Source organism: Poecile atricapillus, chromosome 1 (assembly GCF_030490865.1).
Source record: "Poecile atricapillus isolate bPoeAtr1 chromosome 1, bPoeAtr1.hap1, whole genome shotgun sequence".
Classification (NCBI taxonomy): domain Eukaryota; kingdom Metazoa; phylum Chordata; class Aves; order Passeriformes; family Paridae; genus Poecile; species Poecile atricapillus.
Window position 1 is genome coordinate 86,543,246 of NC_081249.1, and position 25,289 is coordinate 86,568,534.

Consider the following 25,289-nt stretch of genomic DNA (forward strand, 5'->3'; position numbering starts at 1 on the left):
TGAATATCTGTGATTTTGCACCTGCCTGAGACCTTCCTTGTGCTTACACTAGTCATTCTCACCTCCAGGTGTACTACCAGCTTGGTGGGGGTGATTTATATGGCTATTACTACAATGGGCTCAAGCTGGACGATGACAGGCCACAGATGTGTACCCCATCCAAAACCATCTTTTCTGATGGCTTGTACTTTGAACCTGTGAATGTCAGCCGTGATGGAGATGTCTACAGGATTTTCAGGGTATGTGGTCTGTGTGGGAGGCTCTTTAAGTGGGAGGGATTCCAGAACTCATCTACATTAGCATTCAACTTTCTCAGGTGGTGGTTCTTGCTGAGAGAAGGCAGCTGATGCCTGAAACTGCCTGAAGCCTCCAATCACCCAATTTCTGCCTTTTTTTCCTCATCACTTACTCAGGAGGTCTGAAAATCACTGCTAGAAAATAACTGGGATGCTGCCCATAGTTCAGCAGACATTTCGTAAGCAGGACCATGGCCTTGGCTCATGACTTCAGGCCTTTCCTGTACAGATCTGTGTCTGTGGTTCAGGCCACTTGGTTCCTGGTACACTGGGCTCCACTGCCCATTGGCCCTGTGCCCTAAGGCCAACATCAGACTCATCATCACTGCTCTCTGCAGAACACAAGGTGTCACTGCTCCATAAGAAATACACAGAGGTTGGTGAGGTGAAGATATTCAAGGCTGAAAGAATGGGATGAAATGGGATGAGGGAGGGGAGAAATGAAAATGAAAGGAATGATTATCAGTGATATGCACTGGCAGCTAGTGAATGCCCTGAGTGATTTGATAGATTCTTTCTCATTTAGGATATGGGTCTGAAAGTGTTCACCAACTCTGTGCTACGGAAACCAGTTCTGTGCAATGAGGAGAGACCAGATACGGAAACTTACCCTTCTCACTACTCTGGCGCCAATCTCAAGGCCTTAGGTAAAAGAAAGTTCATCCTGTATCTCCAGCCTCAGTCTACCTGGTCTTTAAAACTGTTGCCTTTATAAAAAAACAGTCATTATTCTGGAGGGTTTTGGGAAATAGGCCTGTGTGTTCCATTTTACATCCTGTAATCTCCTTCAGGCAGTCCTTGCAGTAGAATCAATTTTGTTTCAGGTGCAGGTGCATATAGAAAAGATGGGAAATACTGTGATGCTGCTTCTTTTATAAACTGATATTTGCCTTTTCAGGGCTTTTCAGGTCAGAACCTTTCATCGAATCATAATTCAATTAAATATTTAAAAGTCAAGACTTCACACAGCATGTGGCACACTCAGCACATAGTCTCCAAAGCCTTTATAGATCAGCAAAAGTTATTATTATCTCTCCATCAAGTCAGATTGACCAGCAAAAGAGCAAAAGTAGCAATCATAAGTTGCCACAAAATAAAGTGTTATTCAACATTAGGAAAACGTTCTTCCTCATGAGAATTCCAGTACAGTGGAAGAGAATCTCCAGGAGGTTTTGGAGTCTCCATCACTGCTGGTTTTCAAAAGTGTGCTGCACAGGAAACAACCTGAACTGCCTTTGAAGTTAGTCCTACTTCAATAAGTTGGACTAGAGAATTACAGGGCTTGCACCCAACATAGATTTTCTTTTTTTTTTTTTTCAATGATTCTGTGATTCTAAGTCACTGTAAAGCTTTTATAAGCTTTGATGACAATACTGGCTGCTAGTGCCCACTGGCAAATCAAAGAGAGGTAGTTGAAGAGGATGGGGAACACACTTTCCTAACTGAATGACAAGACCTTTCAGAATGAAATGAAGTGAAATATCTTGTAAAATAGCTAATATTTCTGGTATTTTCCCACGGGAAAAGAGAATGAATAAGAAATTGTTTCTTTGCATATCCCCATATTTCTTCAAATTTTCCCTGTTATATGAGGGGATGGGAAATCAATAAATGCTCAAACAAGATACTTAGTGTTTGTTTGTGGTGGTGAAGCATATCTGACAAGTTCAGATTCTTCTCACATGACGTCTCCAATGCTATCCTTTAACCATATCCCCACTTCTAGGTGAGGCAGCAATTATTGGTGGGGGTGGTGGTTTCAGCAGTGTTCGGAAATACTTCCCTGAGACCTGGATTTGGGAACTGGTGGACACTGAGTAAGCATGTTTATCTTCACTACTTTCTTCCTTTTTGAGTTGATTCATTTAGCTAAAATGGACTCTGGGAAGGAACCACAGAATATATATTTGCTTTGTAGATGTGGGTCTACTTTTCCTGTCTTGATCAATGACAATTGCAAACAAATATTCTGTGCTCTGTTCCCTGTCATTCTGATGGGGAGAAATAAATAAGGGCTAAGAGTGAAATAAAAGTATTTTTTTAAGGAGAGAGAAGGAGCTTGTTATTTTTCATCCAAATTTCAATTCAGCAGCTAAAAATTCAGTTTATTTTATTTTCTTTCAGGCTATCACAGCTTCTGCAATGAGAATATTTCCATCTTAACTATGCCTTCAGATGTTGTTCTAGAACATTAATCTAAATTTATTGATTCTAATCTGTGTGGTTGGGCATTCTGGTTTTTCAACAATTAGTATTTCTAAATTTAAAGTGTTGAGTATTTAAGTGCTTTAACATGTAGTTAACCAGCACCTTTATCTTTACTTCAAGCATTATAACATTATTTTTAATATATGGAAAGGTGTCTTGTAGAAAGTGAGATGAAAACAGAAGTTCTAACACAAGCAGAAAACCTGTTCTATTTGTCTTGAAAAATTCCAGACATCATTTCTCATTCTTTGTTTCTTATTCTCTTCAGTTCCAGAGGAGAGGTCAATGTGTCTTACACCATTCCTGACACCATCACAGAATGGAAAGCCAGCGCTTTCTGTGTGCAGGATGATGCTGGGTTTGGCATCTCCTCACCCGTTTCCCTGACAGCATTCCAACCATTCTTTGTGGACCTCACCCTGCCCTACTCTGTCACTCGAGGAGAAAAATTTAATTTAATAGCCAATGTCTTCAACTACCTCAACAAGTGTGTCCAGGTATATCAAGTTCCTTTTTACTTCCTATGTGGTTTGCTTGTTTCCCACAGATCTTTTTGCTCTTGAAGGAGGAACCTCAGCAGAGGGTCTGGGTACTGTGCTGTGCCTAACACAATAAATACTGAGTAATGCAGCAGCCTCCTTTGCTCTGCAGCCTGATTTTAAGGTCATTCTCTTTCATTTGTAATCTTGCTCCTTCTTTCTTTGTCTCAGATCAGTGCCATACTGGGACAGTCAAGTGACTATGAGGCAGAGATCCTTTCATCGGAGGGCAACACAGCAACGGTGTGTGCCAATGAAAGAAAAACATATATTTGGGCTGTTAGCCCCAAAAAGCTGGGTAAGTTTGTCTTTTTGCCACCTTGATATATCCCTGTTTGATCTTTCTACTCCCACCCTTTAAGACAGCATTAACAATCCACAAGCAGGTATTTCTGGACAGCTCCATCAATTGCTAATAATTTGCTAATAATTTTGGACTGGATTCTCAATGGGCAATTAGGACACTGCTCCTTCCCAGTTTTATAGCTGTGTTAATCTGCACTGTCTTCAAGTCCACATTGCCTTTTTTTTTTTAAACCAGCTGTAATTACTTGCATGTGTAAGTGCTCTGAAAGTTGAAATACGCATAAAGGCAGAAGAGCTACAATTAAACTATTGCAACGCTGCCCTAGGCCAGAGAAAATTCAGTACAAGGCTAAGAATAGTGGAAATTGGTAATGAATGTCTGTTTTTTGGCCAGGATGACCCCTCTTTCATTCTCCATGCCAGAGCCCCGGGCAAGCACTCCTTTCCACTAACAAATGGATAAGGAATCTTGATAAAATTGGATTTTACTGAGCTGTCTTTATAGAAAATCATTTCTCAGGAGTTCATCAGCCTAGAAGGGGCAGTCAAAACCAGGGGTAGTTTTAGACATTGAAGATAACTTCATTTTCTTGGGCTGGTGGGTGGCTTTCCAGGTGAGGTGAAATTTGTGGTTACTGCTGAGGCCAAACTGAGCACCAGAGGTACTGGAAACAGCACATCTCCAGAGGAGAAGACCATTTACAGGGACACCTTGTTTCAAACCCTACTTGTTGAGGTACAGTGGGAAATCTGTAGGTGCTTTCTACCTCGTGGAAACTGGAATTCCTGTGGCTGAGGGTTAGAAGCAGTCAGGAGTGGGGGAGGGAGTGCAGTACAGTGAGGAGGGAGAACAGTACCTGTGCACAGTAGGCTTCTCCATACCAAAACAAGGGTGAAAGTCATGGTGGTCACAGGTATCGACTGTCCTCCTCCCTCTGTCTCCTTCTTGGGACCATGAGCACGTGTCCTGGCAGCCCATGTTGCCAGAAGGGAGGAGATTCCATACCTTACTTTTAAGCACCTTCAGCATGTGACTCAAATACTGGGGAGGAGGATGGAGGGAAGATATAAAAGGAAAAGGGCTTGTCTTGAGCATCATAAAGCAACAGCTACATGGGATTAATTGGCCAGAGTCCCTCTCTGAGTCTAGAAATACCTATTTTTTAACTGCTCTTTGAGTAGGAAGGTGCTCTGGAAAAGGATGGTGTGTAAGAGAGGGAGCCATGGACCAAGAGATATTCTAGTGGAGCTAGGGTAGGACTGGGTACAAGAGGTGCATTGTCTGGACAGCCATATTCACATACTGTCTTACCCTGATAAATGTCATGGTTTCATGGTGATGTTCTGCATTTTTCTTTCTCTTCCTGACCACTTCACGGCAATCAAACAGCCTGAAGGTATTAAAAAGGAATTGACTCAGAGCTCCCTCGTCTGTGCAAAGGGTAAGGCAAATTCATTCATTCATTTGTTCGTTCATTCGTTTGTTCATTCGTTCGTTCATTTATTCATTCCAGGGAGTCAAGTGGAATTACTTCACTGTCTGGTAGATCTTGTCCTACAAAACCACAGACCCATCCAGGGGAGGAAAAAGATATTCAGGTGTCCTAGGGTAACCAGGACACAGGGTCAGGGTGCAAGGCTAAAATTCAAGATTTTAAGATACTTTTGGCTCATTGGACAAGTCTATGTGGCATTTTCCTTACCCAGACTGAAGACTATAACAGTAAAACTTCTGTAAAAAAACCTGTAATTTTAACAACTCTTCTTTTTACATTTTCTCATCAGGTGAAAAGATTTCTGAACAGGTGTCTCTCAGCTTGCCAAGAAACCTAGTGCAGGGATCAGCCAGAGCTTATTTTTCTGTCATTGGTAAGTTTAGTACATAGACTAAATGCAAAATGGCATTTCTTTTGTGCTGCACCAAGTGTCATCATGTATACACACACAAACCTTATGTAAAATTGAAGAAGTAATTATGCCTGATTTTAGAAGGTAAGTTTTCTCCTTTGCAAAATGGCAGTGAGAGACAAAATTTGCTCACAATTCTCTCATATCAAGAGTGAACAAAATGGTCCAATAATTTCCATTTATATTGCGTTTCAGATTATACTGCATTAACATATCCAGTTCAGTGTAGTAAAACAGCTGATTCAGATGAAAAGTACCGTAAGGCAGACTTCTTTGAAAAAAATTATCTTAATTTCTTGGAAAGAAATCTTCAGAACTTTGCTGACTGCATAATTTAAAATTTATCATTTTGCATAATGAAAAACATTTGTAAGTCAATTAAGTTCCCATAGAATAAAAGTTTCAGGTTCCAATTGACTCTGTTAATCTCAAAGTCATTATTAAGACTTGAGGGTTCTCTTCAGTGAAAATTCTTTGAGGTTCTGAGCTCGGATTGTTTTCTAAACACAGCTGGTTTGGGTGCCTGTGTCTGTGTGAGGTGTGCTGATGCTGTGCAATTACAGCCTCTGCAGCCCATCAGCATCATACCCCACACAACATTTTCACATGTACATGCAAAAACAGGAAGCAGGTTGTAAAGGGCAGGGAAATCTAAGCCTTCCAAGGATTCACAGCTGTTTCTCAGAAGCCATGCCAGCCTGTAGCGGTGCTCACTTTTTTCTCTCAAATTCTCAGTTTCTCAAAGATTCCTATGTTTCCATCACCCAGATAAGAAATGAAAAAACAGAGACAGTTTAGCGCTTGTCTTCTATGATGTGTCTTTGGTTACTATGATTACTCTATATTAGTCACTGCCCTTGGGTTCATAATAAGAAAGTATAGAGCAATGTATAATGCTATGTAATAAAAACATGTCTGAACTGAGCTGACTTCATGCATTTTTCACTCTTCAGGAGACATTTTGGGTACAGCCCTGCGGAACTTAGATAACCTCCTCCATATGCCTTATGGCTGCGGAGAACAGAACATGGCCTTGTTCACACCCAACATCTATGCCCTGGATTATCTGAATAAGACTGGACAGCTGACTGAAGAGATTAGAGTCAGGGGTACTGGGTATTTATCCACAGGTAAGAGGTTTTCAGATTCTTCCATCTTCCTCCCCAGGGAAATGGTCACAGGACCAAGCCTGACAGAGTTTAAGAAGCATTTGGACAGTGTTGTCAGGCAGATGGTGTGATTTTTGGGGTCCTTTGTATGCTTGAGAGGTGGACTTGATGACCATTGTTGGTCCCTTCCAACTCAGAATAAACTGTGATTCTGTGATCTAGTGTTGTGATTGTTTGCCTTGAACTCTTCAGCTCTACATGGCAAGCACTGATCTCTGAATTCCAGTACCACAGTAATTGCGTAGGAGCAGGCGATGAGAGCACCCCAAAAGCAGCAAGTCGTTCTTCCAGGAGCAAAAGCAGCTGGGATTCATAGTGGCTGGCATTGTTTGCCAGACATACATTACCTGATACTAAATCCAAAAGTCTTGCTGCTTCAGTTGAACAAATTGATCAGAAAATGTGTCTTCTTTATTGTGTCTCCAGGCTACCAGAAACAGCTATCATACAAACACCGGGATGGATCCTACAGCTCCTTTGGGTTACGAGATAGAGAAGGGAGTGTATGGTAAGTGATGACACTTTCTATTTCCCCAGCACAGGACCTTTAGGCTTTGAAAAAGGATCCAAGTATTCAGTGATTCTTATTTTTAATAGCCTAAATGAATATAGTTCAATTAATTTGAACCTTTTAGTAAAGGAGAAATTAATAACTGGAAAGAGGTCAACAAAAGGACAGTATGATTGTTGAGAGCTGGAGTACATAATGTTCAACAGGAAACTGAAGGATCTGGGTTTGTTTAGCCTGTAGAAGAAGAAGCTAATGGGAGACCTGGGTAAACTTTGCTGCTGCCTAGATGGGGACCGAGGAAATACAGTCAGACTCTTGTCGGAGCTGCACAGAGTAAAGGCAAGAGTTTGTGCTTACTCAAGTTGCTACAGAGACAACTCAAAATGAGTAGAAGGGCTAAACATCTTCCCTAGGAGAAGACTGTTGCACTGAGACAAATGCCCAGAGAGGATGTGGATGTCTATATCCCTAGAGACTTTCACATGACTGGACAAAAGACTGAGCAGCCGGACACAGCTCTGAAGCTGGCCTTAGTTTAAGCGGCTGGTTGAACAGGAAACTTCCAAAGGCCCCTTCCAACCTGGTTTGTTTCATAATTCAATTAACTAAGACTAGAAATTGCTAACATCAATCATCAAGCTGTGTCTATACTTTACCACTGCTGTAAAACAATGGTTTCAACACAGTAATGGAGACATATCCAGTCAATTTTTAGTATCAGGATTTTATGTATATTATTTATTTAAAACTTAGAAAACACTTTCTTCTTTTATCTCAAACATTATGAAGTTCTTTTTATGTCATTTTCTATGCACATCCTATGCACTGGTAAATGTCCTTGGTCTTGTTTACACCATACCTGCTTTCTGTTTCTGGATCACCTGCAGGCTCACTGCCTTTGTGTACAAGTCACTGGAGCAAGCCAAACGCTACATCTACATTGATGACAACGTCCAGTCTCAAACTTTGATCTGGTTGGCAAGCAAGCAGAAGTCAGATGGCTGCTTTGAAAATGCTGGATCACATTTCAACAATGCTTTGAAGGTAACTGAGATAAGTATAGCCATAAACTTCCTGTCTTGACATCTGGATTTATTTGGATAAAACACAAGCTTACTCTTCACCACACCTTTACTCTTCCTAGTACTGTTATCTCGTGTCTCTCCTATACAAGCAGGGCATGAATCTTATGTGTGCTCTTGATGATGAGGTAAAAACAAGTAGAACTTTCTGAGTTGTAAGTCTCAGGTTTTTTATTTTCCACCACTGAATTGTGTGCTCAGCCAGAAGCTATTGTCTGCTCTATTACACATGTACAAAAGTCAAGAAGATGCAGTCAATTACTTTGGCTTTATCCTGTGTGAACTTGATCTTTCTTGCTCCTGTGCACACATGGAGACAGAAATTACTGCTGATCTCAAACATAACTGATATATAAACTATGAATTAATTCATACGTTGCTTCCTTCCAGGACATTCATCCTAACCAGTTCTTTGTTTGTTTTTCATCAGGGTGGAGAAGAAGCTGAATACTCCCTCACAGCCTATGTTGTGGCATCATTGCTGGAGGCTGGACACTCTGCTGCAGTAGGTATTTGGTGCTGTGAGCTCAGTCAGCCCTTTGTCAAACTGCACAAGTCACAGTCCTCACATCAGCATTCTTTCCCAATGAGGAACTCCTATACTGATTGTAGGACAGTAGCTGTAGACAGTCTTTTTCAGAGCCCTGCAATCCCCTGCAAGTTTTTAATGAGTATTACAAATCAGTTACATATCCAGTGCCCATGGATTCACTTGAAAAATCCCTGAGGAATCCAGCTGGTTTAGACAATGGTAGTCTAAGTAGATGCAAAATCCAGACTAACTGGCCCACTCCATACAGAGTCCACTTTGGAATTTTCTCTGAATTTGACCAGTCCAAAGTTCAAGCTATCAAAATCTTCCATCTACAAACTCCCTTTTCACATTTAGTTCCAAGTTGTGTTTCCATTTCCCTATGTAAACCTTAATAATGGAAGGAAACTATGAGCTGCTGGTTGTAGTACTAGGCATTGGGAAATGCAAGCTGAGTTCTGTTCTCTGTTAATACATTTCCTGCATATCCTTGTGACCTTGTTTTTATGCTTTGTTCTTTATGTAATGGGGACGAGGAGAATTGTTCCAAATCTGACAGACATGTTCTAGATGTGCTGATTTTTTGAACATCCCTCAGATATGGGGTATGGGCCATCATCAAGGTACACGAGACCAACAGGATGAAAACATTGTGCAGAATCAAATAGTTCTATAGCAACAAGAATTTAGTTTCCAATATCTTCATAAGAAGCTCCAAAATCTGGTGCCACAGGTTTAAGTGAAGCTGCAGAGAGACCACATTGTTAGTAGTGTGCTGGTGATGTCCGAGATGAAGAAGAGTTCACAGAGATAGTCCATAAGGCTAAAAGGCCTGAAGAGTTACCTCGGTAGTTATAGCTAGCAAATGAGCAATATGCATTTGAGAGAGCCTGCTTAATCATGAGGTCTCAATACACTTTACGTAGTTCTGTAAAAATGGTGTCCACATTTTATTGCTAAAGCAACTGAGGGACAAAGGTTCCACTTGAATAGGGTCATCTCATGAGTCAGGGAAAGAAACAGTGCTCTCTTATTCCATCCATGCTGTTTCTAAATAAATGCAGAAAGGAGACAGCATGAGTGGAAGGGCCTTTTTTTTTAACAGGATACACTCTGTAGGCCCTTAAATATGCCATGGATCCTGTATATTTCTAACATGAAGAGTCAGAGATTGCAGCTTAAACAGTGATGGAAGTGTTTAAAAGGTATTGTGTGGAGACACAAATCCAGGTACCTGACACCCTACTGTGTTTTGCATTACCAGCATCCTGTCGTTCGGAGTGGCATGAACTGTCTGGAGACTGCATTTAACAGTGGGGTCCACAACCTGTATAACCAGGCCCTCCTTGCCTATGTTTATGGCTTAGCTGGCAGAGAGGAAAGACGCCAGTTCTTCCTCGAGCAGCTGGACGGGGCAGCTGTCAGGGCTGGTGAGTGCACATGGCCGTGGTAGAGGCAGTGCCACTGATGGGATGGTCTGTCACATCATGTAAGCTTCTCTGATGCACACTTTTGTCATGAATGCTCTCCCTTCCCATTTCATGCCTGTTATGCTACTGAATTTATCTCTAGGAGTTTTTCTGTCTGTCTCTTTTAGCTTCACAAAAATTTGAGCCGTGGCCTGATCTATGAAATTTTGAAATAATTTTGGGGGGGGAGAGAGAGTCCCCTGCATGTCTCAGCCCAAGGTATTGGAAGATTGTACCTAATTTTCCAATTACTTTCCTCTTGTAATGCTGAACAATCCCACTTCCCTTGGCTGTGTCATGTGCTCCTCTTTTCAATTGCCTTAGCATCCTTCTACAAAAGGTCAAGTGCCTTCACTTCAATCTCTCTTTGTCTTATACAGCCTGCTGTTATTAATTCCCTTTCCATCCCTTCCTGTTTTCTTTTCCAGCTCAGAAGTAAAATGTACCTAGTTCAGGACACCAAGATCTGAAAAAACTTATTTTTTTCCATGCTTTTTACACCGTACTTCTCTGTTTTCAGGTGGATCTATTTACTGGCAGAGAGAAAACAAGCCACCAGCAGAACGTTTGTCTGACTTCTATTCCCGTGCCCCTTCTGCTGAGGTTGAAATGACCAGCTATGTGCTCCTGGCTCTGCTCAACAGAACCAAACTCACTCCAGAAGACTTATCTTATATCTCCCGTGTTGTGTACTGGCTTATCAAACAACAGAACCCATATGGTGGCTTTTCCTCCAGCCAGGTAAAAACTGGGTGTGGTAGAAAGAGAGTCTTGGAGCAGTACAGTCTGCAAGCTGAACCTTGACCAATGCCAAATCTTTCTGACTGTGTATGGATTTGAATAATACTGGATAACTGGTGCTTGCATGGGTTGCCTTGTCAAAGGCACACCATGATCTTCATAGCTTTACACATAATTTGGTTTTAAACAATGAGAATTTACCTGAATTCCAAGTCATCCATGGACAGCAGTCACTGCTGACACGACTTTATCCCAGGTCTCCTTTGGTAATTAAAATCTGTTGCTCCAGAATCACAGAATCCAGAATGGGTCAGGCTGGAAGGGACCACAGGGGGTCATTTGTTCCAACCTCCCTGCTCAGGCAGGATCATCCTAGGGCACACGGCACAGGATTGTGTCCAAATGGTTCTGGAATATCTCCAGTGAGGAAGACTCCACAACCTCTCAGGGCAGCCTGTTCCAGTGCTCAGTCATCCGTACAGTGAAGTTCTTCCTCCTGTTCAGGTGGAACTTCCTGCGCATCAGTTTCTGCCCATTGCCTCTCCTTCTATAGCTTTGCACCACCAAGAAGAGCCTGGATCCATTTTCTGGACCCCCTCCTTTCAGATATTTGTGAGCTCCCCTCTCAGCTGTCTCTTCTCAAGGCTGAACAGGCCCAGTTCTGTCAGCCTTTCCTTGTAAGAGATGATCCAGTCCCTTAATCATTCTTGTCATGATGCTCCTCTGGACCTGCTCCAGGAGCTTCATGTCTCTGCTGTACTGAGGAGCCCAGACTGGACGCAGCACTCCAGATACACCTCCCTAGGGCTGAGCAGAGGGGCAGGATCATCTCCTCCACCTACTGCCAAAGCCCTTCCTAATGCACCGCAGAAGGACCTTTCCATCACCAGAGCATATTGGTGGCTCAGCGACAGCTTTCTGTCCACCAGGATGAGTTCTACAAGAACTTGTGTCTTGTCTCCTTGGCTCTTTGCAAAGCCCCCCTGCATTTATCAGTACTGACAAAGCATTGGGAAATAGGAGCTGCATTAATCCCACACACCATCTTACACCTGCATATCTAATTTGGGACCATGTTATTCTTTTCAGGACACTGTGGTTGCTCTTCAAGCTTTATCCCAGTATGGATATCTCACCTTCTCCAAAAACAGTCTTAATACAGTCAAAGTCCACTTCATGGAGACCCCCAGTAAGATTTTCCAGGTGAATGACAAGAACCGCTTCTTACTGCAGCAGGCTTCCTTACCCACTATTCCAGGAAGTTACAGTGTGGAGGTGAATGGCACTGGCTGTGTCTATCTGCAGGTAAGCAAGCTGGGAACTCAGCACCATCCTCTGGGAACTAAGCAGTGGGCTTTCCATGCTTTATTCCTCTCCGTATGTCGTGGTCTCCTTTAGGTCTGTGATCATCTCACACTTTCTGTCTCTTTCAGACCACCCTGAGATACAACATCCATTTGCCAAAAAAAGCTGCAGGATTCTCTCTGTCCGTAAGGACAGCAAATGTGTCTTGCACAGGCAACTATCCACCAAAGTTTGACCTTGTCCTCTCTGCCAGGTAACTTCCTTTTGCTGGCCTACCCCCTTGCATTCACAGTTTGGTAAAGCACCCAAGAAAGGATCTAAGTACAGGCAGTTAACTGCTGCTCTGCAGCTGTAGGAAGAAAAATGAGAGCTAAAAATGTCATTCACTGGTCTCCTTTCCATTTGCAGACCAGACTAACAGAACTTTTCTCATTTTAGTTACACAGGAAACCGCAGCATCTCCAACATGGCTATTATTGATGTGAAAATGCTCTCAGGATTTGTTCCTGAAGAATCTTCCCTGAAAAAGGTAACAAATGGGACCAGTGTGAATGATAAAGCCTAAAAGCACAGGAATTTGATAAACACAGTCTCTGATTAGCAAATATGAGCCCGTAGGAATACTGCAATGTCCCTGGGCATAGCCTTCTCTCACATACTCTGTGTTTCAAATTCATAGCTGTTTATGTGTTGAAGACAGATCTGTTAGGAGTTGCCAAATCCAGTAACCCAGGAAAGCTAAGACTTCATATCCCCAGGTCCAACCAGCAGCAAAGTTCAGTTCATATTCCCAATAAGCAGACATTCACACATATATATCCATGTATACATGATATAGGTGCCACACAGATGAGTAGAGAGGAAAGACAGCATTTCCACAAACACAGCGCAAATGGCCTTATCCTGTTCCCTTTTCTGCCTGACCAGATTAAAATCTCATTTGTGGAAAAGATAAACGAATACATAAATATACACAAGCACATACATCCATGTAAATACACAATGTGGCTCCTTATGGTAGCTGGCCTCAGGCACTCAGTCTGCCCAGCTGCCCAGCAGCTGTCCCTGGACCCTTGTTCTGTGGATTTGCTGACATATGCCTTCTTCAAGACCTGATCCCCACTTCATGGCCTGGAACTGAGGTCCCCATCACCCATATGTATGCATGATGAGGGCCTCTATAAGCATTCTTAAACATGCAGCAGATGAGCTGGGGTCGCCTGGTTTCATGCACACAGACATGCAAATAACTCTCCACTACCTGCTCCAGACCAATGTCCACCTCCAAGACTCTATGGTTTCTCCAGAAATAGGTTTGGACACCCTGGTCCCTTTGGTAGCTGTTGGATCCTCTGGTGTCTCCAGCATTTGGGTGCGGTTAATGCCTGACTCAGAAGCTGGCTACTATTGCAGTTTATCACCAGTGACCACACGCTGACATACGTAACCCTGCCACTCCAAGCATGAAGACTGGTGTCTCATGATGCTGGCACTGTGGGCACACTGTCCCTGTGGTCTCTGATCCTCTCTTCAGTGACTTGTACCCCCTACACACACGTTCATGCAGAATAGAGAGCCTTTTACCCTGGAAAATTGCCGGGAACAGAGATTAATAAGAAGGCAGGAGAGGTTGTTGTGATCAGGTGCAGGGCAGACAAGTGTGCTGACCACCAATCTGTTCACGCACAATTGGCCTCTTTTATCTCATTTTTCACCCTTTTTCCTTCCAATTGGATTTTATCCCTCTCTTTGTTACTTCTGGCTCTTCCCCTAAACACCCTGTAATAACTCTTGAGTCCCAGCATCCCATTCTCAGCCCCGTGGTCTGTGGGCAGCATTCCTCTTCAGTCTGCAAGGTGACCCAAGGATATTCTGCTGTTGGCTCCCCTGGTGGGTCTCACACTCTGACTATGGGCTGGTCACTGCCCTGTGGTAGCCCCAAGGGGAAGCAGGTGGCTCTGCTCAGGTCCCAGGGGTTTCCCTGTGCTCCTCAGTGTCTGTGTGCATGGCCTAACAGAATCTGTGTGAGAAATACTTCTGCCATAGTTAAATTGCTTTAATTGGCATTTTGCATTATTATCCCCTTGACAAAGGTTGTTTCTTGCTCTACAGTACAGTTTAACAAACAACCAAAACAAGGAGGTTATGGATCCTCCTCCTTTACTATCCAGAAATGTGGTTATGATGATGACAGTTCTGGGGACAACACTAATATGCACTTCACTGAGGTTCCTAATACAATTTAGGTTCACAATAGATGAGTTCCCTTCAAGTCATGAGCTACAGTATTCAAGTAGATTAAAAAAAAGAATGAAATTATTTGTAGAGTTTGCTCATACATTTTTGTATTTATAATCATTCAGCATTCAGGCCTGAATTTTTTTGGCTAGTGCTATATTAAATTCATTAATTTTCTTTGGAATATTTTTTTCTGTTGAGATGCTATTCTGTTTGACATCCTACTCCTCTTCATATACACTTTGGGACAAATAGCTGGTTTTTAGAGTTTGGACTATTTTGCTTTGTATATTTTGATATTAAAATAATTTTGTTCACATTCTCTTTAAAATGTTTTTAAGCTTTTCTTTAAGTGAGTCAACTTGAGCTGCAGAAATTAATTGTAAATTCTCTCTGAAATGAAAGAATTCTTAGGTTGATGATGAAAGTGATGAGTACCAAAGCTGTTTGGTGGAATTGTTTATCACTGTGACTGGTTATAAAAACACTCAACTTGCATTTCGTTTTTTGGCGGCTAGATGGCGGGGTGGCATAAAAGGAGCACGGCAGGCACTCGGAATGCATTTTGCTGTGGAATCTCTAAGTCTCCTTGGCAAGTCCCCCGTGCTAACATTTCTGTACTTTGATTTATTTAAAGCTTCGGGACGAGAATTCTGTTGTGGATCGTGTAGACATCAAGAACAACCACATACTCTTCTACCTTCAGAAGGTAAGTTTGAGAGGTTCCCTTTCAGTTTTATTAAACTGGAAGTTAAATACAGGCTCCCAGATAAAAGAAAAATCTTATTAATAGCATATTAACAATACCCATGCCTTAAAGAGGTACTTTATTCAATCCAACATCACAGGGGATAATGGAGATATTGCCATCAAAGTAATTAAAGGGAGAAAAGTAGGGAGAAGATTCTTAGGGGTACTGAAGGTGCTTTTAGCTGGGAAAAGGCAAAGAAAGAAACTAACAGCAATTTTTGATTGCAGAATGAATGCTGATGTGCTGAAAACCACACTGACGGAATTAAGTTGGGGTAATTGGCAATGGAAATAGGAAGAGGAAGAAAGAAAAGAGCACACAATTTTAGCAACAAAACATATTTAGCAACAGCCTTTAAACAATTATCTGATTTAACATCAAGTTTAGAAACTGGAGGGAGATGTAGAATGGCACACTGTCACACAGTCTGATTCAGAAATGAATCTGTTCAACCTCAGCCTCAGGGATGGCTATGAAAAGTTCTGATGCATCTTCTTGTCTCGCCATTTCCAGGTCTCTCAGAAGGAAATCAGCTTCTCCTTTGGTGTGGAGCAAAGCCTGGCTGTCTCAGACATCAAACCAGTGCCTGTACATATATATGATTACTATGAAACAGGTAGGTGACCCAGCAGGCCTCTGTAAAACCTGTGACAAAGGAGAGACAAGGAGAAACCCACTTTGGAATTCTGCTGGTTTTGATTACTAGACTGCAATGGTTTTGCAGAGCAGAAACAGTTCCAGCCCTCCTGTGTTTACATTTCTTGCTTCATTTCAACATGAAGCAGATAAGAAAGTGATACATGAGAGCTTCTCTCTTACAAAACACATACAAAAAGACGTGTGGTTCCACTTTCTTTCCGCAGTTTGGACATGATTGTTAAAATCAATAACTCAAAGGCAGCAGTGTTCCTGATTTACCTGAACTGCATTAGTTAATTTTTTTACTTAATATTGTCATAGCAAGCTTCAGCAAAAAGATCTTCCTTAGTGGATTTCAAGTACTTAAGTAGGAATGACAGTCCCACTTAGTAGGAGTTTAAGTAACTAGAACTAGGAAAATAAATGCCTGACAACCTTGTTTGAACTGCATCCCAGCAGATTAGGAGCAGCAGCAGTCAGAGAATTGACCCTGGAGTGCATTTTCTGCCACCTGATCCACATCTTACATGATGACAGCAGTGATGTGTCCGGGCAAACGTGGTCAGAGCACACTGGTCTCTGACTATGCAGCCCTGCAACTGGGTGCCCTGACAACTGGGAGTCTACCACAAAATTTATCAAATGTCTTGTTTTGTAGCATGTTAATGACAGGTGCAGACAGACAGGGGTCAGAATGATTTCTCACTCTCATACAAATGTCTTCTTCCTTTCTTCTTTCCAGATGAATATGCCCTTTCAGAGTACAACACACCCTGCTCCCCTTCTTCCAGCTGAAATCAGATGTGTGCCAGAAGAGGTAATGATTCAAAAAGTATCAGGCAAGCAGTTGTAGAATGAGATGAGGATAAGAGGCTTGCTTTTTTTCTGGGACCACAATGAAAAACATGTAGAATAATGAGGAATAAGCAAATCCCATATTGCTGTAGATCAGAATGACCCACACTTCAAACAGAACTGGGGTCAATGTGGATTAGAAACTGCAGATAAAGTCCTCTTCCTGACAAGGGAGATACTGTGCAATTGTTGACTCTGACCGTCCCTCTTGTTTTGAAACTTACTACATATTCCAGTGGGAGATCTGTGTAAAGGTAAATGCTTGAGATGTGTTCTGGGCTGTAGATTCCTCTTAAGAAATCCTAATCTCAGAGAATAATGTACTGCTGCTTCTGCAGATTTTACTTGTTTTGGTCTTTCCATAATCCAGAAGGAAAATCCTGAAGAACTTACTTTGATCCTCACCTTTTTCAGCAATTGAACTGAATCATCTACAGATGACAGAATTCTAATCCCAGGAAGACAACTACTATGCAAGCTTTGCCTCTATCTAGAAAGACATATTTTCTTCAGATTAGCACCTCATATTTTACTGCCCTTTGTAATAAAACATTCTGCTTGGCAATGGTGTTTGTCCCAGTCTTCACTCCTTGGTTTATCTAGAGATGGGTGAACACAACACTGCAGGATATGGTAGGAGAGCAGTGTTCAGTAGGATGTTAGGCTTGCTCAGAGATAGCTCAAGTGGAACTAATCCTCCCTCACAGTGCAGGAACCTCTGTGACAGTGGGAAGTCATGACAGAACCCCTCAGGCTCAGTGTAATCCCAGAAGGATGCAAAAGAAATTTGGAAGCTGTGGGAGGACATGAATGTTGGTTTGGAAGGACCTGGGGAGACCACCAACTTCAGTCTCCTGTTCTAAGAAATGCCCAACAGAAACTAACTGGCAGAAGGGTGTGTCAGCTTGAGAGTGGCATTGGGGTCCAGCAAAAAAACCCCACATTTTAGCAATTCAGCAACACCAGGACCCAGGAAACCTTGGGAAGCAGCTAGAGAGTTGCTCTAAACAGATGAGGAATTTGACATAGGAACCTAAGGCTCTTTGTGAATTTAGATTCTGGCTGATGTGAGCTAAGTGCCTTAACACCCTTGAGAACCTGGCCCCATGCCCTGATTCTCTCAGCTCTCTAAATGCACCACCTGGCATGTGAAAGCATCAGGCATGGAGCAGCTTTTCACATGGTAGCACTGTGCGTGCGGGAGAGCCTGAAGAGGCACTTGGATGCATAAAACAACATTCATGAGCACATGTGCCATGTATATTTCTGGTTATTCTCCTTAGGATGGACAAAAGTAAGGGAATGGAGTTATCTGCTTTTTTTTTTTTTCTTATTTTTCTTTTTATTTTTCTTGCTTTTTTTTCCTTAAGTTGCATATAAACTTAGTTTACCAAGAAACAAGAATAGTTTCTTCCCTGAGAATTCTGGTGGAATTTCTACCTAGTGAAAAAAATGATAACATCTTGAGAAAAGATGTTGTGAGGTGAGTGGCTTTCAAGTCTGTCAATTCTGCTCAAAACACTGAGTTTCAATCCCTGGTATTTCTCTTCCCATCAGAAGCAATCCCTGGGCACAACCCTTGACCCAAAAAGTCACACTGAAAGCAATGTTTCCATGTTTGCATGAGACCTGTGGTGACTTTTGATACAGACAGACACATGCTGAGAAGTAAGTTATGACTCTGAAGATGTTAAGGAGCTAAGTGACCCCAAACTCCCCCTTGCTCTCCCATCCCTGTCAGCAAAAAAGATTGTGTGAGCTTCAAGAGAGGTCAGTCAGGCTACTTCAATCCACCTTCCTCAGCTGTGTAAACTCAGCCTGCTGCTAAACAAAAGCCTTTGTTTAATGCCATTCCAGTGAATGGCCAACTGCAAGCCTGGTCAGATGGAAACTGATATGAAATGCAGATGCTTTCAAAAGCACAGCATTTAAATTTTACTACAGATTTCCAAAACACTAGGTTGAGAGGGAGTGGATGGAACAATACCAGCAGTACCTAGCAAAATCTGCATTTTACAGCCTTCTTTCGCCTCTTTAACTCCTTTAACTGCAGTGCAACTAGTGACCCAATGTTTGCTCTCATAGAGCTTGCATCATGTGAGGCTGCTCTGCTTCACAAATTCAGTTTGCTTAACCTCAATGCAAGTCAGATGAAAAGATGTAACAATTGAAAGGAGCTTCAGATACTGAGCTTGTAGGACCATGTGATCAATGAGAAAATGGTGAGGGCTGCATCCCATCTCCAAAAATGGCAAATGCATTTACACTCAGTTTTCTTTGTTTGCTATAGTTAGAAAGATGCTCTAGAACTCTAAAATTACCACGAATCAGTCTTCCCTTTCACTTTCAGTGAAAAGCAAAAAAGTGAACAGCAAAAAGGTGCACTTCCTAAGGCACCCATCGGCAGTAGTCCATGGAATGTGCCAGGACAGGCTCTGGAAGTCTTTCCCAGAGGTATAAACTGCCAGGACTCTGACACTGTTCTGTGTAATAGCAAAGCATTTGTGGTGTGAGCAACTATGAGTGACACTAGACATGGATGTGATGCTCCAGTCACTCCCTCATTTCCACACAGCACTCTCCAGCAGACAGTTTTGCCTAGTGCTGTTCATTTATGGGTCAATAGCAACAAAACCCCCTAGTTCTTCAAAAGAGGACAATCAGGACTTTCTCTTATTCCCTTTTTGCCTGAGGCCAGCTTGTTTGCCCTGAGACAACTTGGCGACCTCAGCTGTTTAGGAAGACAATAAAAGATGATAAAAGATAATAAAGATTGACAAGTCTTCATCAAGGACACATCCTCCAGCTTGCTCTGTACAGTGCTCAGCAGTTCAATATATAGCTGCAGAATATATTTTCACTGGAGACAAAGCAGAAATAGCCTTTATGTGAGGGGAATTAATCAAAAAACTTTTCAGGCATAAGGTCAGGGGTTGAAGGCACAAACAGGCTCTCCCTGGGGGGCATCCTTAAAGTGGTGCAATTAATATATCAGGTAACACAAGAGTATTGTTTTGCTGCCAAGCAGATAATAACAGATAAAGGGAGAGAAAGCTACAGGCTCTGAATAGCATTTGCACGCCTTCCATAATGTGTCTGGAACAAGTTCAATTTCTGGGATGTCGTGGTGGAAAGAAAAATTCTTTGTAACAACAAAAAAATGGATTTAGAAGCAAGATGTTGGTCAATGGCAAAAAGATCAAAGTACTCAAAAGGAGACTGAGCCCCCCAACATTTAATGTTATCAGCCAGCTGTGAGAGAATCTTAAGCCCAAACTCTCTTCCCCGTTCAAGTCATAGCAGTATCATGCCTACACTGAAGATAGACTTCAAAGAAATGAGAAGAGGTAATCCCTGCACTACAAGATGTAGGTCTTATGTCTTGCATTAATCTACGAACTCTTGGTTCTGATAACATCATTTTTCAGCCTTAAAGTGAGATCCACCCTTCCTTTCTCAGAGCACTTGGATTAGACATACAGCATTTCCCTCAAAAATATGTCCAAGAAATTTCATTTGGCCCATAAAGCTGAATCCAAAGACACACATAAAAACACTGCTCCTCCATAGTTCTCACAGACCAACCTGCAGTTCAGGTGATTCAAGTCTCTCATGTCAACAGTGCCTGAAACTGCAGGAAAAGACTTTAGAGGTATGATTACCTCAGTAAAACTCTTGTAGGAACTGTAGGCTGATGGCTGAATTCCTAAGGGAGAGCAGAACTGTATGACCCTTCTCCAGTCAATCCAGAGAAGAAGGACAACCAGCCTGGGAAGGCTGTTCCTCTCTAAGCTGATGGAGGGAAGGAGAAGAAAATAGGAGGGACTAATGGAGCCCCAAACACTTACAAATCTGTCATTACAATGAGTCATTTCTGCAGAATTAAATTAAAAAACAGTCTTTCCATAAAGCAGAGAAAAGCAATATGAAAGCCTCGGTGAGCTGCTTCTTTCTACTATGCCTGTTATGAGTTGTCACCTGAAATAAAAGCAAATGCTTCACCTCAGGGTACAGAAGTTGCAGCTACGAAGTGAGGATGGTTGTGTACAGCTGTGAAAGAGAAACAAAGGGTTAGGGGTTTGATCAGAGGTGAAAAGGTCAGAGAATGATTTGGGCATCCCTCAGCATGCTAGAGATGACTGGTCTCAGGCAGCTTTCTGGTAGCCAGAAAAGCCAAAACATGACATCATGTGCATCTCACATCAGCTCTTGGTACACAAGATTATTTCTCAGTACCAGTCATGAGCTGATTGCTGGCATGGGAGGTTCTGGGGGAACCAGCCAGACTACCTCTCCCACCTTAACTTGTTACATTTTATGAATTACATGTCAAATGTTCCCCACTTGATACTCATTGTTAAGTACTTTCTTTTTCCCCGTTAATAAAAACCTGATTTATATTTGCAAGTGTGAAGAATGAACTTACTAAGTACCTGAGATTTTTTGAGGGGCTTATTCAGATATTTTCTTGGTGATTTCTCATTTGAACTGAACCCTTGATGCTGCTTATAAAGACCACAAAGAAAGGAGGGCTGAAAAACTCTAGTTCTTGTCCATGCAAGGACAGTAAAACTGCAAAGCCCTCCCAAAAGAAATGCAAACTCTCTTATTAGCCTAACTATAGCACTGCGTTCATAGTTTAGCCTGAAAGCTGCCAGGTAATTTGTGTATAACTAGGAAAGATAATTTCATTTGTATATCCACAGAATCCTCTCTGAGGCTTGTGTAGGTGACAGTAGTCAGATTCCAGGTTTCACTGGCATTTGTCACCAAAACTGCACAGCAAAGACAGGTTTAATACTTTAGCTCACAGTTATTCCTCCTCAGATCTCAGCCTCTACATACACGTGGAGAAACATCTCTGTTTTGAAAACAGGTTATGGATGACCCATCCACGCTCAACATAGTCACTGAAATCTTGCAAATAAGTGGCTGACCTTCAACTACCTTCATCTTTTATATGGCTGCCTTTTCCAGGCATTATAGACCACTGAAATAAACTTCAGTCCTCCCCACCACCACATTTTGTTGAAAGAAATTCCATCACTCATCAAAATCACTGCAAGCTGTGACTGTTCCACTAGGGATATATGTATTTTCTTTTATGACCTCACCATCTTTTTAGCTGCTAGGGGACTTTGCCAAGACTCACATATCTTAGAACAATGAAAGCAATCTTGCACGCTTGACTAGAGACCCTATTGACCAAGTAGAACTTTATCTGTAGTTACCATGTTTCAGCATTGTTCCCCAAACACCTGGGCCAAACCAAGCATTTCGACCTTTACTATGGCTAAACAAATTGTTACAATCTAATCCTCTTAAAGATGGTTTTATAGGAAGTAGCCACAGCAAAAATCACAGATTGATTCAGTGCTTTTCAACTAATTTTTGTAGCTGTAATGACCAAGTTTCTTTGTGTTAATCTTCTTCTGAATGCAGCAATTAACCCATTCACAAGCTGACAGTGCCTACACCACAAATACATGGTTACAGATCCTGCAGACACATCCAAGTTTGCTTTTAGACTGCATGAGTGAGAAGGAGTACTAGAATTATATGAAGTATTAGCAGCCACAAATGCTTCAAAAACAGGAAAAAAAACAGGGAGCTCCAGAGACTGTTGTAATTTTTCTAAAGCCATTTGAGGATTCTCACAGGAGAGAAACACAGCTCTTTTCAGTAATAGTGAGTGAAATTTGAGGTCAAGAAATCACACAGAAAGACACAGAAATTACTGTGAGTGAGCAGCCCTAAAGGAAAAAAATGAATTGCAGTTGAGTAGTATTACTATAGCTTTTCACAGCAAGACAGATTTTGTTTGTAAAGATAATCTTGTACTAGTAGAACATATCTAATGCCTCAAATAAACCAAACCACAACCATAAAGGCACCATTTTTGGTGTCTAACTACAGCAGCAGCAGGACTGTTTCAGTGGCAGAAAGACACCTGTACTTAGCTGGTGGGGCATTTTTTAACAAAGATAACTGTATCAAATTTAACTAAATCAAACAGCTCATTCTGCTGTTGCCAAGGTTCCCTCTCATTGTTCTCCATCTACAAACACACAAACTCTGTGTGCTACAACTAAGCACAAGTAACTGAGGTCTGAAGTTATGGCTCAGTTAACACTCAAAGTTGGGCCAGCAAAAGCCTCCTTTTGAGTCAAGAATTCAAGATAATCTGTCTGTATACAGACATTTCTCCAACATTACCCAAAACCAAGAACCTCCTCCAGTGCCTGAAGCTACAAGAAATATGGAGCAAGACTACTTGAAAGCCCATATAGTGACAGAACAAGGGGGAATGGATTCAAACTGAAAGAGAGCAGGTTTAGATTAGATATTAGCAAGAATTTCCTTACTGTGAACTTGGTAAGACACTGGCACAGGTTGCCCAGAGAAGCTGTGGGTGACCCATCCCTGGAAGTGTTCAAGGCCAGGCTGGATGGGGCTTTGAGCAACCTGGTCTAGTGGAAGGTGTCCCTGCCCATGGCAGGGTGGTTGGAACTGGATGATCTCTAAGGTCCCCTTCAATCCAAACCATTCCATGATTCTATGAAATACTGACCTGGTGATGAGGTTTCTTCTCTCTGACCTCCCCATAGAGCAATCTTCACAAGCTTCTTGAACATATGCAGTTGAGTTAGAAAGAATGGGTAGGATTTGAATAGCAAAGACATGCAGTCAACAAATAATAATGATTAAAAAAATCATGAAAAACAAATGTCAATGGTTTCATAAAAATTTGCCCTGAAAACAACCTTTTTGTTGTATCCAATGGAACACTGTTTGATTCTCCTGTGAAAGACAAGTTATTATATGCTGTAGCCAAGAAGACTGGATGACCTCTGTTTTCCTTTGTTGTTATAAGATTACAGCGGATTATTTTTTTCATCCAGGAGACTTGTTTGGTTGCAAACCTATTAATTCAATAACTTCTCTATTACAGATTATTGCATTTTTTGTTTATTTCCTTACCAGATGCACCTTCTTCATTGTGATTAGTAGAGGTTTTGAACTAGTGCAGTGGATGATCTGGGTATAGGATGCATGGATAATCTTTGTCCTTCATTTGGTTACTGTTCAGAATGTATATGTGCACAGAAGACATCGTGACTAGTGCCAGTTCTTGGAGATACAACAGTGCACTTTCTGACCAAAGCCACAATCCAGCCTGAATTTGGGGCAAAATGTCTGCTCGTTATAACAGTAAGTTACACAAAACCACCCTTCTCTGTATACCTTTGGATGTCACCTAACCCACTCAAACCTCTGATTAAACGCTCAAAGGTAGACTCAGAAAGATTCTGGATTGTGATGACTAGCAAATTGACTTGTTTGGACTGAACACTTGCAATAAGTTGCAATAAGTTTGTAACTGCCTCAGAAAGCCAAGAAAAGCAAGAACCTGCAATACCGGTCATCTCCTTTTTCCACAATGCCAGCTCAAGTTCAAGCCCTTCTCAGTGAATTTCTGTTCTTGGCAGCTGCTAGTATGGGTATTCCATTGCAGAGAAAATAATGCCTGATCCTTAGGGAAGCTCCTCAACTGTAAAATCTGTAGAGATCCTCTGCAATAGAAATGACAATGAGGTGGGCTTTCAGAACAGAACCTCACTCTGTTGTCTGTGTTCTAAGCACCCACACCATGCCACAGAGAGGCCTCTGGGGAGCCATCTGCTCCTTCTGCCGTGTTCCGTTTCCATATGGTTTGATACTTCTGTGAAGAATTACAAGTCATAAGGGAGAACATGTCATAGCCACCCTACGTGCCCTATGTTTCTATTGAAATTTTCACAGACTAGCAAGAAACTAGAAGAGAAAGTCATAAAAGATATCAGGATATTAGAGAAAATCATGGTCCCATACAGGTACTCTGCCCTTGGAACCATATCTCTATGGCAGCCAATCAGCCACCCAATCTTTCACTCACTTCCAAGAAGGAAACTAGAATTTAGTCAAATGAGTTGAAGCAACAACAGTTTAAAAAGGAAAGCAGGAGGTGCACATGAAAGAGAAGCTAGAAGAGGGACTTATTCACTGCTTCCCATTGGCAGGCAGATGTCCAGCCACTCCAAGAAGTAAGGCCTCAGTAAAGGCAGCGGTTGCTTCAGAAGACAAATGCTATTACCACAAATGTCCCTCCTCCTCCTTTCCCCCACCTGTTTTTGCTAAGCATGGTGTCATGTGGTAGGTACAGGGTATCCCTTTGGCCTGTTTGGGTCATCTGTCCTGGCTGTGGCCACTCACAGTCCCTTGCCCACCCCAAGCCCCCTGGCTTTTGGCTGGGAGGTGGGGGAGGTAGAAAGCCCAGACACTCTGCAAGCACTCTTTAACAAGAGCCAAAACACTGGTGAGTTAAGAACACTGTTCTAGCCTCAAATGCAGAGCACAGCAGGCTACTGTGGAGAAAGCTGACTTCATAACCTCATGCTAGACAGACCCCGTACCAACATTAATGGAAAAAAATTATTTAGAGTTTTCATGTAACTGCTCTCTAGCATTGTTCTTCTTGTGGGGAGCAGCCCACCTGACTGCTTTGTTTTCTCTTCAGAGTACAGAAGAACAAAAGAACTTCCTTCTCCCTAATAAAAAACTCCATTAGCTTCCACACAGGTGTGAAAACTGGAAACCTGGGGAACTAACAAATTCCCATAGACCCAGCAACTGGCTAATTCCAAGCTGAAATGAAATCAAACTTCCACGGTGCTGTCATGTTCTCAATGGCTAAGGTAGA

The 25,289-nt window shown here is 42.0% G+C and overlaps 1 protein-coding gene and 1 long non-coding RNA gene across 2 annotated transcripts in view; one reads left to right on the forward strand and one right to left on the reverse strand.

Annotated features, from left to right (window-relative positions):
* Positions 1-17,082, forward strand: part of LOC131583322 (ovostatin-like) — a 29,386-nt gene extending 12,304 nt beyond the window's left edge. Inside the window, exons 16-36 of the mRNA XM_058847286.1 lie at positions 69-239; positions 823-943; positions 2,023-2,113; positions 2,773-3,001; positions 3,215-3,341; positions 3,964-4,085; positions 4,740-4,791; positions 5,135-5,218; positions 6,211-6,387; positions 6,853-6,934; positions 7,825-7,981; positions 8,450-8,524; positions 9,816-9,981; positions 10,541-10,761; positions 11,851-12,066; positions 12,195-12,319; positions 12,505-12,595; positions 14,942-15,013; positions 15,569-15,671; positions 16,437-16,511; positions 16,964-17,082. Coding sequence (XP_058703269.1) covers positions 69-239; positions 823-943; positions 2,023-2,113; positions 2,773-3,001; positions 3,215-3,341; positions 3,964-4,085; positions 4,740-4,791; positions 5,135-5,218; positions 6,211-6,387; positions 6,853-6,934; positions 7,825-7,981; positions 8,450-8,524; positions 9,816-9,981; positions 10,541-10,761; positions 11,851-12,066; positions 12,195-12,319; positions 12,505-12,595; positions 14,942-15,013; positions 15,569-15,671; positions 16,437-16,489 — 2,535 coding nt within the window. The 3' untranslated portion in view covers positions 16,490-16,511; positions 16,964-17,082. The remainder of the gene's footprint in view (positions 1-68; positions 240-822; positions 944-2,022; positions 2,114-2,772; positions 3,002-3,214; positions 3,342-3,963; positions 4,086-4,739; positions 4,792-5,134; positions 5,219-6,210; positions 6,388-6,852; positions 6,935-7,824; positions 7,982-8,449; positions 8,525-9,815; positions 9,982-10,540; positions 10,762-11,850; positions 12,067-12,194; positions 12,320-12,504; positions 12,596-14,941; positions 15,014-15,568; positions 15,672-16,436; positions 16,512-16,963) is intronic.
* LOC131583335 (uncharacterized) lies at positions 15,115-23,174 on the reverse strand. Its single transcript, XR_009278495.1, has 2 exons — positions 23,121-23,174; positions 15,115-15,700 (listed from the first exon to the last, which is right to left on the reverse strand). It is a non-coding gene; the product is annotated as an uncharacterized LOC131583335 (long non-coding RNA).
* Between the last annotated feature and the right edge of the window lie 2,115 nt (positions 23,175-25,289).